Source organism: Nyctereutes procyonoides, unplaced genomic scaffold, assembly GCF_905146905.1.
Source record: "Nyctereutes procyonoides isolate TBG_1078 unplaced genomic scaffold, NYPRO_anot_genome, whole genome shotgun sequence".
Lineage (NCBI taxonomy): Eukaryota > Metazoa > Chordata > Mammalia > Carnivora > Canidae > Nyctereutes > Nyctereutes procyonoides.
Window position 1 is genome coordinate 18,757,315 of NW_026575052.1, and position 13,145 is coordinate 18,770,459.

The following is a 13,145-nucleotide window of genomic DNA, read 5'->3' on the forward strand; positions in this document are numbered from 1 at the left end:
TTCTAGATGATTGGTCCATCATCAATTGGGGTAAGTTCCCTAATGGGGCCAATGAGAATGAATAAATGTCAGGATTCATGAGTGGGTGAAGGGAGGCAACCCCTTCCCAGTATCTATCCATGTCAGAGTGAGGGCTCTGTCTGTCTTGTTCACTGCCGTCTTCCCAGTGGGTGCTGAGCACCTGGTAGCTGAGTGACTGCATCACTCCAGGATGCCCCCAGTCTCAGCATCTGCACAATCCTTGAGTGCTCAACACTACTGGGAGAGCTAGTGCCATGGCTCATCCAATACTCCAGTTAACCAAACACCCATTGTCTCCTCAAGTGTTATCAGGCTTTGAGCCTCAGCTCAGATGCCACGTCATCCCCTGCCACACCCCCAGCTGCAGGCCACCTCTTTTCCCTCTGAACTCTTATGGCCTTTTATCTGCTTTTCTCCTATGCTGTTGATCATATTCAATCCTGTAGTATCACAAAACTGTGTCTCTGTCTCCTGTCTTCCACCAGACTGAGCATCTTACGATTTGGTGCAGACCATGTATGATTGATGTTTACAAATGAGTAAGTTCACATGACACAATGAAGCCTCAGCAGCAATCATAGGATGTTTCTGTTGGCTTCAACAAACATTTAGAAGGCAAATCTATAGGTGTGAATAGTGAAGGAAATTCTGTTATTTAGAAAGCTATCGTTCCTTATATTTTATTAAAATTAGATACCTATTTGGAAGTGAAAGAAAAAGAACCATGCAAGAAGCACTGACCCAGCCATACTTCTTACTAATAATTATATTAAGATGTATACACAATGCCACAGGTCTTTAAGGTTTACAGACATTTCCCATAGAACTTACCCTTGCTATTCCTATTAGCATCATCTCACAGATGAGGTCCTGGAGGATCAGGAATAAAACAATGGGAGGAGGACACTATTCCCTGATGGACCGTTGCTTACCTTCCTGCCTCCCACCATCCCCACAGCCCCCACCTCCTCAGACGCCAGCAGCAGGACTCACTCGCTGATGAAGTCTTCAGCTTTTCCATAGACATGGATGGAGCTCAGGCCCTGAAGAGTGGTGAGAATGTGGGAGAACAGAGGGGAGCGGCTGTAGTTCTCCAGCCTCTTGAACACGTTGATGGGTGCCTTAAACATCCTGCATCAAGAATGAGAGGGAGTTGGGGCACTTGGGTGGTTCATTTGGTTAAGCGTCTGCCTTCAGCTCAGGCCGTGATCATGGGGTCCTGGGATTGAGTCCTGTATCGGGGTCCCTGCTCAGCAAGGAGTCCACTTGAGATTCTCTCATCCTCCGCCCCTCCTCCCACTTGTGCTCTTCTCTCTCTCTCTCAACTAGATAAGTAAAATCTTTTTTAAAAATAAGAAGAAGAAGAAGAAGAAGAAGAAGAAGAAGAAGGAAGAAGAAGAAGAAGAAGAAGAAGAAGAAGGAAGAAGAAGAGAAGAAGAAGAAGAAGAAGAAGAAGAAGAGAAGAAGAAGAAGAAGAAGAAGAAGAAGAAGAAGAAGGAGAGGGAGTGACCTGGGCCATCAACCTCAGGGACCACTCAGTTCTACCTAGATTCCAACCTTGTATCCCAAGTCACAGACCCAGCTCACAAGCAGAAAGAATCTACTTACGAAAAAAAAATAAGGCAAAGAGTAAATAATATGACTCCCATCAACAGAATGTATGGAGACAGCACACTGACAGCCAACAGGATAGCGACCACCATCAAAGACAGGAGCAGAAACTCTTCAGCAACAACAGGCAACAACTGGTCCATGGCATCCAAGTCCCCCGCAAAGCAGTTCAGGAGTCGGCCTGTTGGGGTTGTGTCAAAGAAGCTCATGGGGCAGCAAGAAATCTGCAGGGACAAAAGCAACGCAGATCAATAACTAGCTGCCCTCCTTGCTCTGGGACTTGAGGAAGATGTCAGTTGCCCTTAGGCTCTGAAGATGTGCAGGATGCAGCCTAAGGGGTGTGCAGGGGAGGTGGTGGAGAGCGATGGTGAAAAGCAAGAGCTCCACGGTCATTCTGCCTGGGTTCCTCTACCCACTGCTGTGTGACTTTGGGCATAAGTTACTTAACCCCTCTGAATCTCAATGTCTTCATTTGTAAAATGGGGTTGATAACAACCCCATTGTGGTTGTGAAGATTGCACACCTCTGCAAATAGGCTAAAACCTCTGAGTTGTACAATTTAAAAGGGTGAGTTTTATGAATATGTGAATCATATCTTAATAAAACAGGAAGGAAGGAAGGAAGGAAGGAAGGAAGGAAGGAAGGAAGGAAGGAAGGGAGGGAGGGAGGGAGGGAGGGAGGGAGGGAGGGAAGGAAGGAAGGAAGGAAGGAAGGAAGGAAGGAAGGAAGGAAGGAAGGGGTAATACACTGAAAGTCTCAGAACAGTTTCTGTCTCCTAATTAGCATTCCATTAAAACTAGCTCTGATTATTTTCTACAGATGGGACCATTTTCCAGGATTGCCCAAGTTTAGTAGCAGCAGCTCCACTGCGATTTCATATTACTTGGTGTCTTGGGTAGAATTTAAGCATGACCACCCCTTCTTGAAGGTGGTGTCCTAACTTGGTCTCTTAAGCAGCGGACAGAAGACCCTTTGGCAATCAAAGAACATTTCACACTAGAAGGGCTCTAACGAAAGCATCTAGTTCGGTGTACTCATTTTACAGAAGAGGAAACTGAAGGCCAGAGAAGGGAAGGCTGCTCAGCAATCTGCCCAAGGTACCAAAGTAGTTAATGGCAAAACTGTGACCAGACCTCCCAGGGCTCCCTGACCTCCCCCTGCCCCAGCACAGCCACGCTCTTTACAGAAGGCATTTCTTAAAGGTTTGTGGCACTGAGCTGCTGACCAATGAACCGCTTTCATTTCCCTATGTATTTCTCAAGCTGTAATACAAGAAAAAGACATAAATAGAAGTTAATTGTATCTATTAAAGCCAAAAACAAAGGAAGGAATGAAAGTGGGGGAAGGAAAGTGCATTTTGATTATCAATAAATAGTAATTATTAGAGTCACCAAGTGCCCCTTACAGCAGTTCTCATTGCAAATGCCCGGGCACTGCTGACCAAGTGCAGTTCATGTTCATGTTCCCGCTGTCAGGTGGGAGGGGAGGCAGTGAGGTTGGGAGAGGCACGTGATGGATGAGCTTCCTCACTCTTTCTGCCTCTAAATTACCTTTCATCTTCTCTCCAGAATCTTTTTGTGAAATGCATAAGCAAAAGGGATAAGAACGGTCACAGTCACTTGAAGAAGTCACAATCATCCCCTCCAGGACTCTGAGCACTCACGGGGGGGGGGGGGGGGAGGTGGAGATGGTGGTGCAGGGAGAGAGGTGCACGGGAGCAGGCTGCAGTTCAGCTGTGGTGAGTCAGCCGTCTTTGTTTGTTTGTTTGTTTGTTTGTTTTAAGTTTTTAATTTAAATTCTGGGTAGTTAACATACAGTGCAATATTAGTTTTAGGTGTATACTATTTTTCTCTTCTTTTTTTTTTAAGATTTTTATTTTATTTATTCATGAGAGACACACACACACACAGAGAGTGAGAGAGAGAGAGAGGGAGGCAGCAGAGACGAAGCAGGCTCCATGCAAGGAGCCCAACCTGGGACTTGATCCCGGGTCTCCAGGATCACGCCCTGGGCTGCAGGCGAGTCAGCCGTCTTTGTGAGAGCCTACCATCACTCAGGACTTTAGGGACAGATGGTGGGGACATGGAGACAGGGCTTCTGGTGCCTCATAAGTGTCAAAATAATCTGTTTTTGCAGTTTGTTGTTTGTAGTTGAGCCCATTATCTCAGAGGTTTGTCCTTCACTGTGAATATTTATAAGTACAAAGGCAAATTTAAAAGCAATGAAGCTATAAAAGGACTACAAAAAGAAACATATTGTAAATACGAAGCATATTTTCTAATGGGAACAAAAACTTTAACAAAAATAATAAAATAGGAATTATCACTTTGAGGCATATTTCCAGAATCTTGGAGTGCAGAGTCAGAATCTTAGAAGTCATAGTAAAGGTAGTAAACAGTGGCTGGCCTCAGGGAGAATATTCCTCTCTTGCTGTCTGGTTCCAGAAGCCAGCTGCTTTATGTGAGGTGCGAGGTGTGGGGAAAGGCCTCCACCTCATGTTCCCCACACTGAAATACTTAATGTCAATACAGTTTGCATTCAGTCTACAAGGAATGATGGATGTCCTCCTCACCTCCCAAGAACACTCATGAAAATCCCTGCTCTATCCCTCTGAGTACCTGTCCTCCTAGATTCCATTCAGTTCCCCAGAAATGCTCCCTCTTCACTTACTAATTTAAGTTGGCTAAAGTGCTTCAACTCTTCCTTCAGCTCATAGCAGAGGGGTCCCTTCCTCCAAGAAGGCTTCTTGGACTCCCACCCTTCCCCCTACCACCCACATGCTGGGATTAGGTGCCTGTTAGGTTCTTAGGAACCCATGGGTTCCCATCCAGTGGGTAATTTTTCACACTATGTTACAACAGCCTGTTTCCTCATCAATCTCCCTCAATAGACTATAAGGCCATGATGGTCTGAACCATACCTGCATTGTTCATTCCCTACTGCCCAGTACCTGCACATAGTAACATCCGGTGAGGGGGAGACCCATGACATTTCCAGGAGACAGTGTGATATCGCAGACGATTTGGTATTTTAACCATAACATATTCTCACCATAACACACAAGGATCTCAGTCCTCTCATATGTAAAATAAGGATCATAGGACCACTTCAAAAACAGACCAGAACAATTATAAGCAACTCTGTATGTGACAGTGCTCAGCCAATAGAGACAAGCATTGGCATGACCACTGACCCTCCAGCAAGACACTAAGCTTTTAGAATCATCCTGCTAGCAGTGGGAGAGCTTCTATGCCCCCAGCTCCTTCTGTGGCCTGCTCCCACCCACCTAGAAGCCCAGTGTGCACTTGCAACTATATGACATTCTGGAAAGGGCAAAACTATGGAGACAGTAAGAAAGATCAGCAGTTATCAGGATTTGAGGGGAAGGGAGGGATGAATAGGTAGAGCAAAGAGGACTTTTAGGGCAGTGAAACTTTCTATATGAGCCTTTATGGCAGATACATGTCAATATATGTATGTCCAAATCCATAGAATGTATAATGCAAACAGTGAACCTTAATGTGAACCATGGACTTTAGATAATACTACTACTACTACTAATAATAAATGTATTGATATTGGCTCATCAGTTGTAATAAACATCCCACACTAATGCAACATGTTAATAACAGGAGAAACTGGGGGATTGGTGAGGGACACATGAGAACTCTGTACTTTCAACTCAATTTTTCTTAAAAACTGCTCAAAAAAATAAAGTCTAGTAATTAAAAAAACAAAGAAAATGAAAAAGAAAATTGGGCAAGCCTGTGGCCTCAGGCATGCCCGGGCCGTACCTTGTTGAGGAGCTCGTTGTGCAATGCTGAGGATGCTTTCCTTGTGATCTTGGTGAAAAACCCCGAGAAGCAGACACCTATGCAGATTAGTAGCAGGACACTGAGTCCATACACCAGTTGATAGCACAGCAGCTGAGGGTTGTCCAGTATGTCACCTGGGTTTGCAGTAGTTCCGTTGTTCTCTTGGCTGCTATTGGTCTTCAAGAAAAAACAGTGTGGTTTGTTAAGAAATAGTTGGTTTTGTTCCCCATTTCTGGCACAGAGCTCCTAAAATCCCTGTAATTTCCTAAGTGATGGGGGTACTGGGAGCATCTTTTGTTCTAATATTTGGCCTTTGACTGTGGTTCCTGACATAAGAACTTCTAAGACCCTTGGAGTCTCTGGAGCAATTAGAGTGTCTTTTTGTAGCTACTGAGATGGCTAGTGGGGAGAGGGGACTAGATAGCTGCAGGATGGAGAACTGGTCATCAAAAAGACCAAACCATGAGTAGAAGTTTGGAACTTTCAACTCCACCCCCCCCCCACTGTCTGCATGGGGAGTGGAGCTGGAGATTGAATTAATAATTGATCATGCCTGTGTGATGAAGCTACCATAAAATCCCTAAAGTGTGGGGTTCAGAGATCTTCCAGGTTGATGAACACATCCACATGCCAGGAGGGTTGTGCACCCCAACTCCACAGAGACAGAAGCTCCTGCACTCAGAGCCCTTCCTGATCTTACCCTATGTACTGCTTCATCTGGCCATTCATCTGTATACTTTACTATATCCCTTCCAACAAGCTGGTACCATAGTATTCCCTGAGTTCTGTGAACCATTCCAGCAAATGATCAAATCCTAAAAGGGGGTCATTGGAACCCCCAACAGATAGCTGGTCTGCCAGAAGTACAGGAGGTCCAGACTTATGATTAGTATCTGAAGCACAGATAGTCTTGTGGGACTGCATTCACTCCATGTCATGTCAGAATTGTAGAACACACAGATGGTGTCCAGAGAGTTAGAGAAAACTGCACATTGCATTGTGTGGGAATAGAGGAAAACTGAGTTTTCTTTCTTTGGGGAGTCAGATCGAATTTTTTAAAAAACTGAATTCAGAGTGAAATTCAATGGGGAGAGAAAATCCTTCTTCCTGGAGCCACATTTAGACTCAGTAGCTGGTGCAGGGTGAAACTATATGTGCAAACCTCCCTGCTTGGTGCTTTTGCTTTTCCCTCCCTCTCTCTTCTCACTGCCTTGCCCTGGATTAGGCCCTCATTGTCTGTCTGTCCTGGTCCACTATACAGCAGGCAAACTAGTCTGTCTCCCTGACTGCAGCTCTACTCCCCACTGCACCACTCACTCTGCCCTGATTGTTCTAAACTCAGCTCCCTGAATGACTTCTTTTCGTCCTTCTTTCAATGCATCTTTGTCGCAAGGAAGCCTGATTTCTAATGAGCCTATTTTCTTCTGCCAGGGTAGAAAATGACTTGATAAATTCACTCTTTGGTGTTAGAAATTTGTGCTAAAAAAAAAAAGAAAAAAGAAAAAGAAACTTGTGCTAGATTATCACCCGGCATCATTCCTGGTGCTTCTACATTCCTCACTATGATGCAAGGGAGAACTTGGGAACTTGATTTCCCAGACTCCTGCCAGCATGGTCTCAGGTGTTAGATTTTCACAAAGAGAGGCAGTCTCAGGAAATCTCAAAGCTGAAATAGAAGAAGCCATCATATGCTGGTGGCAACTGTGGACATGTAGGTGGCACATGGAGTTTGGCCAGGGACTTGCAGGCATCCTTCTGATAATCAGCTACTATTAGAGTAGCCTCTAATTCCTATACTGAATCTTTGGAAGCTATAAATTCTTCAAGTGGCTTCTGTTTTCTGGACCAAACCCTGCCTGACACATAACTCAAAGGTTAACCAAGCAGACCTCTGGGCAAACATGGTTTGGAATCAGAACACCAAGTTCAAGTCCCACCAGGGAACTTCACATCCCAGGGCAGGTTATTTTCTTCTCTAAGCACAGTTTCTTTTGTAAAATGGAGATAGTGCCTACCTCAGAATGAGGTTGCAAAGATTAATGAATTAACCAGGCACATAACAGCTGAAAACTGCAGGTTTCTCAACACAGGATGACTCCTTCCAAATCCCTGCACTAAAAAACTTAACCAAACTGTAGTATGGCTTCTCGCAGCTCAAAGCATGTCCATAGGAGGACCCCAGCCCCTGCCCCCCATCAAAATGCCTGCCTGAGGAAGTTCAACCACCACCAGGAAAAGTTACCACTTGTTCTAGCCAACACCTGATGGCATGCTCCCTTTCTCAGAGCACCTACTAAAAAGTGCACATAGCTGTGAATATGTAGCTCTTACAACTCAAAGCATCTCTTCCAAGGACCTAGAAACCATGACTTTGACATGTAACCATCAGGAAGGATAGGGCCTCTGCCTCTGTGGAAGATTAGGGTCCTAACTTTGATAACTGTCAGCTAGTGGACCCCTGACCTCATCACATTCACACCCACCAACCCTTGGTAAGTTTCATTTCTCTGAATCTACTGAGCCCTCACGTTCATTCTCTTTTTAAAATGCCCAAATCAACTGTGCATTCAAAAGGCCCAAATCAGAATGGCTCTCAGCAATTTCCCTGACACGGTAGTAACTGAGTAAAATGTTTCTTCCTTGTTTATACTAACATGAGCTATGCTTATATTTGATGTGGCCTCTTTGCCCCCAACAAGAAATGCAGATGCACATTTTAAATAAAGCGAAGTGAAAAGGCAAAATCACCAAGGTGGAATGTAATGCATTCTTGAGGCCTGGTTTGGGGACAGAAACCTCTTGGTTTTCTCCTGACGAGACAGCACTTATGACCACTCATTCTGTGAACACAGGGGACCAGAGCTGGGAGGAAGCCCTACCATGTTCCAGCTCTCAGAAGTCTTCTCTAGAGCTCTTCCACTTGTTAATTTGGCAATGGCAAGCTCTGGATCTGTTATGGGGTTCCACAACCCATACTCTGATCTTTATGGGGCCCAAGAAATAAGAAGCTGCCCCACTCCATACCAGCCCACAGAAACACACACCACTCCCACTGTAACACTTACCCCTGAGCCCTGCTCCAACCAATAGCTCAGCCACCAGAAGTTGAAGGTCGTGAGGAAGATGATCCCCATCATGAGAAAGAAAACAATGGCAAACATCATGTAACCTGGGGAGGGAGAGGAAGGGTGACACACAGGTGCCACAAGAAGGTAAACAGCAATGGCTAATATGTAACCATCAAGAAGGATAGGGCATCTGTCTCCCAGTCATTGCAAGCCCTTGCATCTCCCTGACCTACACCTACCTTGGATGCCTTGAAGGACTGGAAAGGGCTGGTTTCCAAGGTTAGAAAGCTCAAGAGTCAAATTCTGGGACTCTACTACTTACAGGCTATGTTAGCCTGGGCAAAGTACCAAATGTCAATGACATTCCACTTCTTTACCTATGAAATGGTAATGGTAGTCATTCTAGCTACATGGGGTCACCCTGAAGATGATAGGCAATAACGTATACCAAATACCCAACCCAGTACCTGGCACAAAAGCAGTATTCTAGAGTAGTTCCCCTTATGTGGGTCCTGATAATTCAATCTTCAAGATAATAATAGCTACCTTTTTAAAAGACTTTATTTATTTATTTATTGGGGGAGAGAGAACATGAGAGGGGGAAAGGGCAGAGGTACAAGCAGACTCTGTGCTGATACAGAGCCCAATGCAGGGCTTGATCCCAGGACTCTGAGATCATGACCTGTGCTTAAGTCGGACACTTGACTAAGCACCTGGGTGCCCCACAATAACTACCTTTTATGTGGTAGGACTATTATATACTATGTGCCAGGCATAGTACTAAACACGGATATTTATTTTTTAGTTAGTTATTCCTAACCTTGTTTATTGGGTCTCCAAGAGAGGAAGAAACATGTCCAAGGTCATAGAGGTGCTATGTAGTAGAGCTTGGATTCAAAAAAGTCAAGGATGGGAAAACCAAAAGCGCATTCCCTCTTTCAGCATCCGTCCCTTGCTCTAGAACTCTACCCACCTATCCAGTCTGTGATCCACACCCATATATTTTTTTAAGATTTTATCTTTTAAGCAATCTCTATATCCAATGTAGAGCTCAAACTTACAACCCTGAGATCCAGAGTTGCATGCTCTACCAACTGAGTCAGCCAGGCAGCCCACCCATATTTCTTCTCTTGAATTCAACCCCTCTTAAGCTCCACTCAAGGGCCATCTCTTCTTTGATGACATGTGAGACTGTGCCTGGCCATGGAGATCTCTCCTGCTACATGGTAAATGCAAATGCCATAATTCTCCAGCTAGATTCCATGGTTGGCTCTTAGATGCCTTTTACCCCCTTCCCCTCCAGAGTCTGCTTAGCACAGTGCCTGGTCCATAATAGGTACTTTGTAAATACAGATCAATTGGTTGCTGGATTCATTCACACATTCACAAGCATTTTCTGTTCCCCATTCTGGCTAGACACTATATTATGCCCTGCAGGAGTGCCCATGGTAGAAAGGGTAGGGATGGTGATCTATGCACAGCCTACCCCTTCCTCCCCTAGACAGGTAGAAAGAAGATACACCTCACACAGGGTTGGGTTCCGAAGTCAATCAAGAGTAAAATGTTGACAAGGAGTTCAAGTTACTTTCAAAAATCTCTTAAATTTCTTTAAAAGTACAGTATCATATACTCAGTCTTGTGTTTATAACATTGTACAGTTATATTTATATGAATTCAGTAACATATGCCCTTTAGTAAACCATTAGCTTTGAAACTTCTAGCTCCCATCGCCTGAGGAATGTATTTTAATGTATACCAGAATAAAAGTTTTACCAATGTCAATATATGAAATGCATACAGATATTTTCTATTCTGTTCTATTTTCCTCCTTTCAGGGCTGCTTATACTCCACTCAAGTGATTTCACAGCCCACTAGTGGGTCAGGACTTACAGCTTGAACACCACTTAAATAAACAGTACTGAACAGACTATGTCTGTATTTTCTATATTCTTGATGCTGTGGCAATTGGGGCCTTGATCCTGGGGAGGCTGTGCTTCCCGGGGCCAACTAATCCCTAGAAACAGCAAATGACTTCCTGTGAGCACATCTGTGTTAAACAAACCAACCAATCCACAGCCTACACTCCCAACCACCTCCTCATCAAATTCATGCAGCAAGCCAATATTCCTGCCCTACATCATCCCAGGGCCAGGTGCCAGATAACTAGGGACCACTTGTATAGCGCAGCACCCCCCAGACTTATTCAAACTATATAATCCTAAGGTTACTCAGCATACCTACCCTGCCTTACTCACTCCTTCCCACAAAACCCCCAATAAGGGCTCCTGGCTATGTTCTCCCTTCCCTCTGCCTCCTGATCAACCTGGTGCTTCCCTGTATGGCCCTGCATGGCAAGCCGTGTCTCCTGTTTCTAGGGATCTATGAACATAAACATCTTCCTTTGTGACAATAATTTCCATGTCTGCATGTCTTACCATGCTGATTAAAATAAATCCCAGGTGCATTTTAACACAACATGAAACTTAACTTCCAGCACGGACGATGGTGGTAAGTCACTATAGTTGATGGGCTGAGATTGGAATTGTGCAAGTCAAACCCACGATTGGCATGACTCCCCTGTGCCTCTCTATCTCACATGACTGCACACATTCCAGCCTGACCCAGTTTCGGGGGCAGGGCCAGTCAGAGAGAGAGAGTGCTGGGCCCAGATGGCAGCTGGCCCACCGTACCTCCACTCGCCCGGATGTAATGGTGGTAGACTCTCCATCCCAGAGACCCTTCTTCCATCATCTCCTTTCTTGTGAGCTGATTCTCCAGCACTGGATCAGAGTAAGAGAAGAAGGAAATGATATGCCTCTCAATCATTTGCAAGAAGAGCTTTTGCAAAGCCCTCTGTCCCTGACTTCCACCCTTTACCAGCTTCTTCACCTTCCAGCTGCAGAGCCCCACCCAAGTCCGACTCTAACCCGCATGTTTCCGTGGGAGACTCTGCTGAAGGTAACTCTGACCTGGACTTTAGAGCCTGGGCAGGGGTTCCATCCCCAGCCATTCAGTAACCCTGGTGTGGGCGGGGGGGGGGGGAGGAAGGGTTGCTGGGGTGCCCAAGAACATGATGGGTTGCAAAAGGCAGCAGGAGAGAATGAAGAAAGCAATGACCTGAGACCAGAAAACTGGGTTCCAGAATGGTCATTACAATACTGTGCAATCTCAGGCAAATCACTTAACCTCTCTATTTCCTTATCTGGCAGCTGGCAGGCCTATATAGATGGTTAGTAACATGCTTTGCAGCAATATGCTTCTGAAAACAACTATACACTAGCTCAGACAGACTCATCCTAGAGTGGCGCAGGGAAACCAGCACCTGGGAAGTACCAGCAGATGCTGCTAATGACAAAGGCAGCAACAGGAAGCAGCACTCTGGGGGGCGTGGTTGTCCCTATCTGCGGCTCTCCTTCTTCTACTAAACCCTAATTTCTCCTGGGGAAGAGGGCTCTCTTCCTAGAATTTGAATCTTAAGGGAAATCACACTAGGATGAAAAATATTTGGAGTAGGTCTTCCTCAAAAAGATTTTGCACCTGTTCCTAATACTTACACCCTAAAATTGCTGAGGCCTGCTTCTTCAACTTTTCCTTTCATTCTGTGACCTATACACCTGTTCCTTCCAATTATTTTTCCACCCAAAATGTTTTCTGACAGGAGCCTCCAATATGCTAGGCACTGTCCTAAGGCCTCCCTCCACCTGACCTCATCTTATCTCCACTATGACCCTGCAGAGTAAGCACTATTATCTTCACTTTTGCAAATGAGGGTTTAGAGAGGCTATGTTGCTTGGCCAAGGTCACACAGCTTTGTAAGCAGCAGAGCTGGAATTCAATTCCAGAACTGTCTTGCTTTAAAAATGGAGGTCTTTCTGCCCTGCTGCCCTGTCTCGGAAAAGATCAAGGCCCGAGCTTCTGGATATCCAAGACTGGGCCCAGTTCATTTCTGATTTCTAATACCTTGGTTTTCAACATTTACTTTCAACAAACATGTAATGAATGAATGTCTAGCAGCCTTAAGTTAAATTTATGCCACTCCAGGCGAAAGCTACCCACACCCTGCCTTTGCCTCTACACACCCTCAGCTCTGCCCCCACAGCATTCACTTCTAGGATCCTCAGGCCTCCTAATCAGCACAGTTCATGCCCCGCGGCCCTCAACTACATAGATCTGTAACCTGGGTATGTGATGTCTAGGATCCTGGACTGTGAGGGACAGGGCCCCATCTGGGGTCCAGGAGGAAATACTAGGACTTCTGGACAGGCAGGCAGGCAAATGTTCTCTCCTTGTTCCCCAGCACCATTACCATCATTTTCATGAAGAATTTCTTCCTGGCAGGTGGTCCAGGCCTGCCCTTGCCCCTGAGGGTCTTCTGCTGTCTCTACTGTGTCCTGCAGTTTGTCCTGGGGAGAAAGCACATGCCATGAATGCAAGAGATGCTCCTCTCTGTGGGTAGCAAGGGTGGGATGGGGTGAGGTGGAAATCACCTGTGTGGCTTTTCCAAGCATCTTCTGGATGAGTTGGGCATATCGCCCTTTTTTCTGTATTAATTCACTGTGAATTCCTTTTTCACAGATTTTCCCATCTTCTAAGAAAATGATCTGGTCACAAAATGCTAAGTACTGAAGA

General features: G+C 45.3%; 1 protein-coding gene across 1 annotated transcript in view; it reads right to left on the minus strand.

The window, feature by feature from the left end:
- The window catches only part of ABCC11 (ATP binding cassette subfamily C member 11), a 70,734-nt gene that overhangs the window by 16,277 nt on the left and 41,312 nt on the right, over positions 1 to 13,145 (minus strand). Inside the window, exons 16-22 of the mRNA XM_055331224.1 lie at positions 13,004 to 13,138; positions 12,823 to 12,919; positions 11,207 to 11,296; positions 8,513 to 8,616; positions 5,427 to 5,624; positions 1,630 to 1,856; positions 1,015 to 1,152 (exon numbers count right to left, since the gene is read on the minus strand). Of these exons, the coding sequence (XP_055187199.1) occupies positions 1,015 to 1,152; positions 1,630 to 1,856; positions 5,427 to 5,624; positions 8,513 to 8,616; positions 11,207 to 11,296; positions 12,823 to 12,919; positions 13,004 to 13,138 (989 nt within the window). The remainder of the gene's footprint in view (positions 1 to 1,014; positions 1,153 to 1,629; positions 1,857 to 5,426; positions 5,625 to 8,512; positions 8,617 to 11,206; positions 11,297 to 12,822; positions 12,920 to 13,003; positions 13,139 to 13,145) is intronic.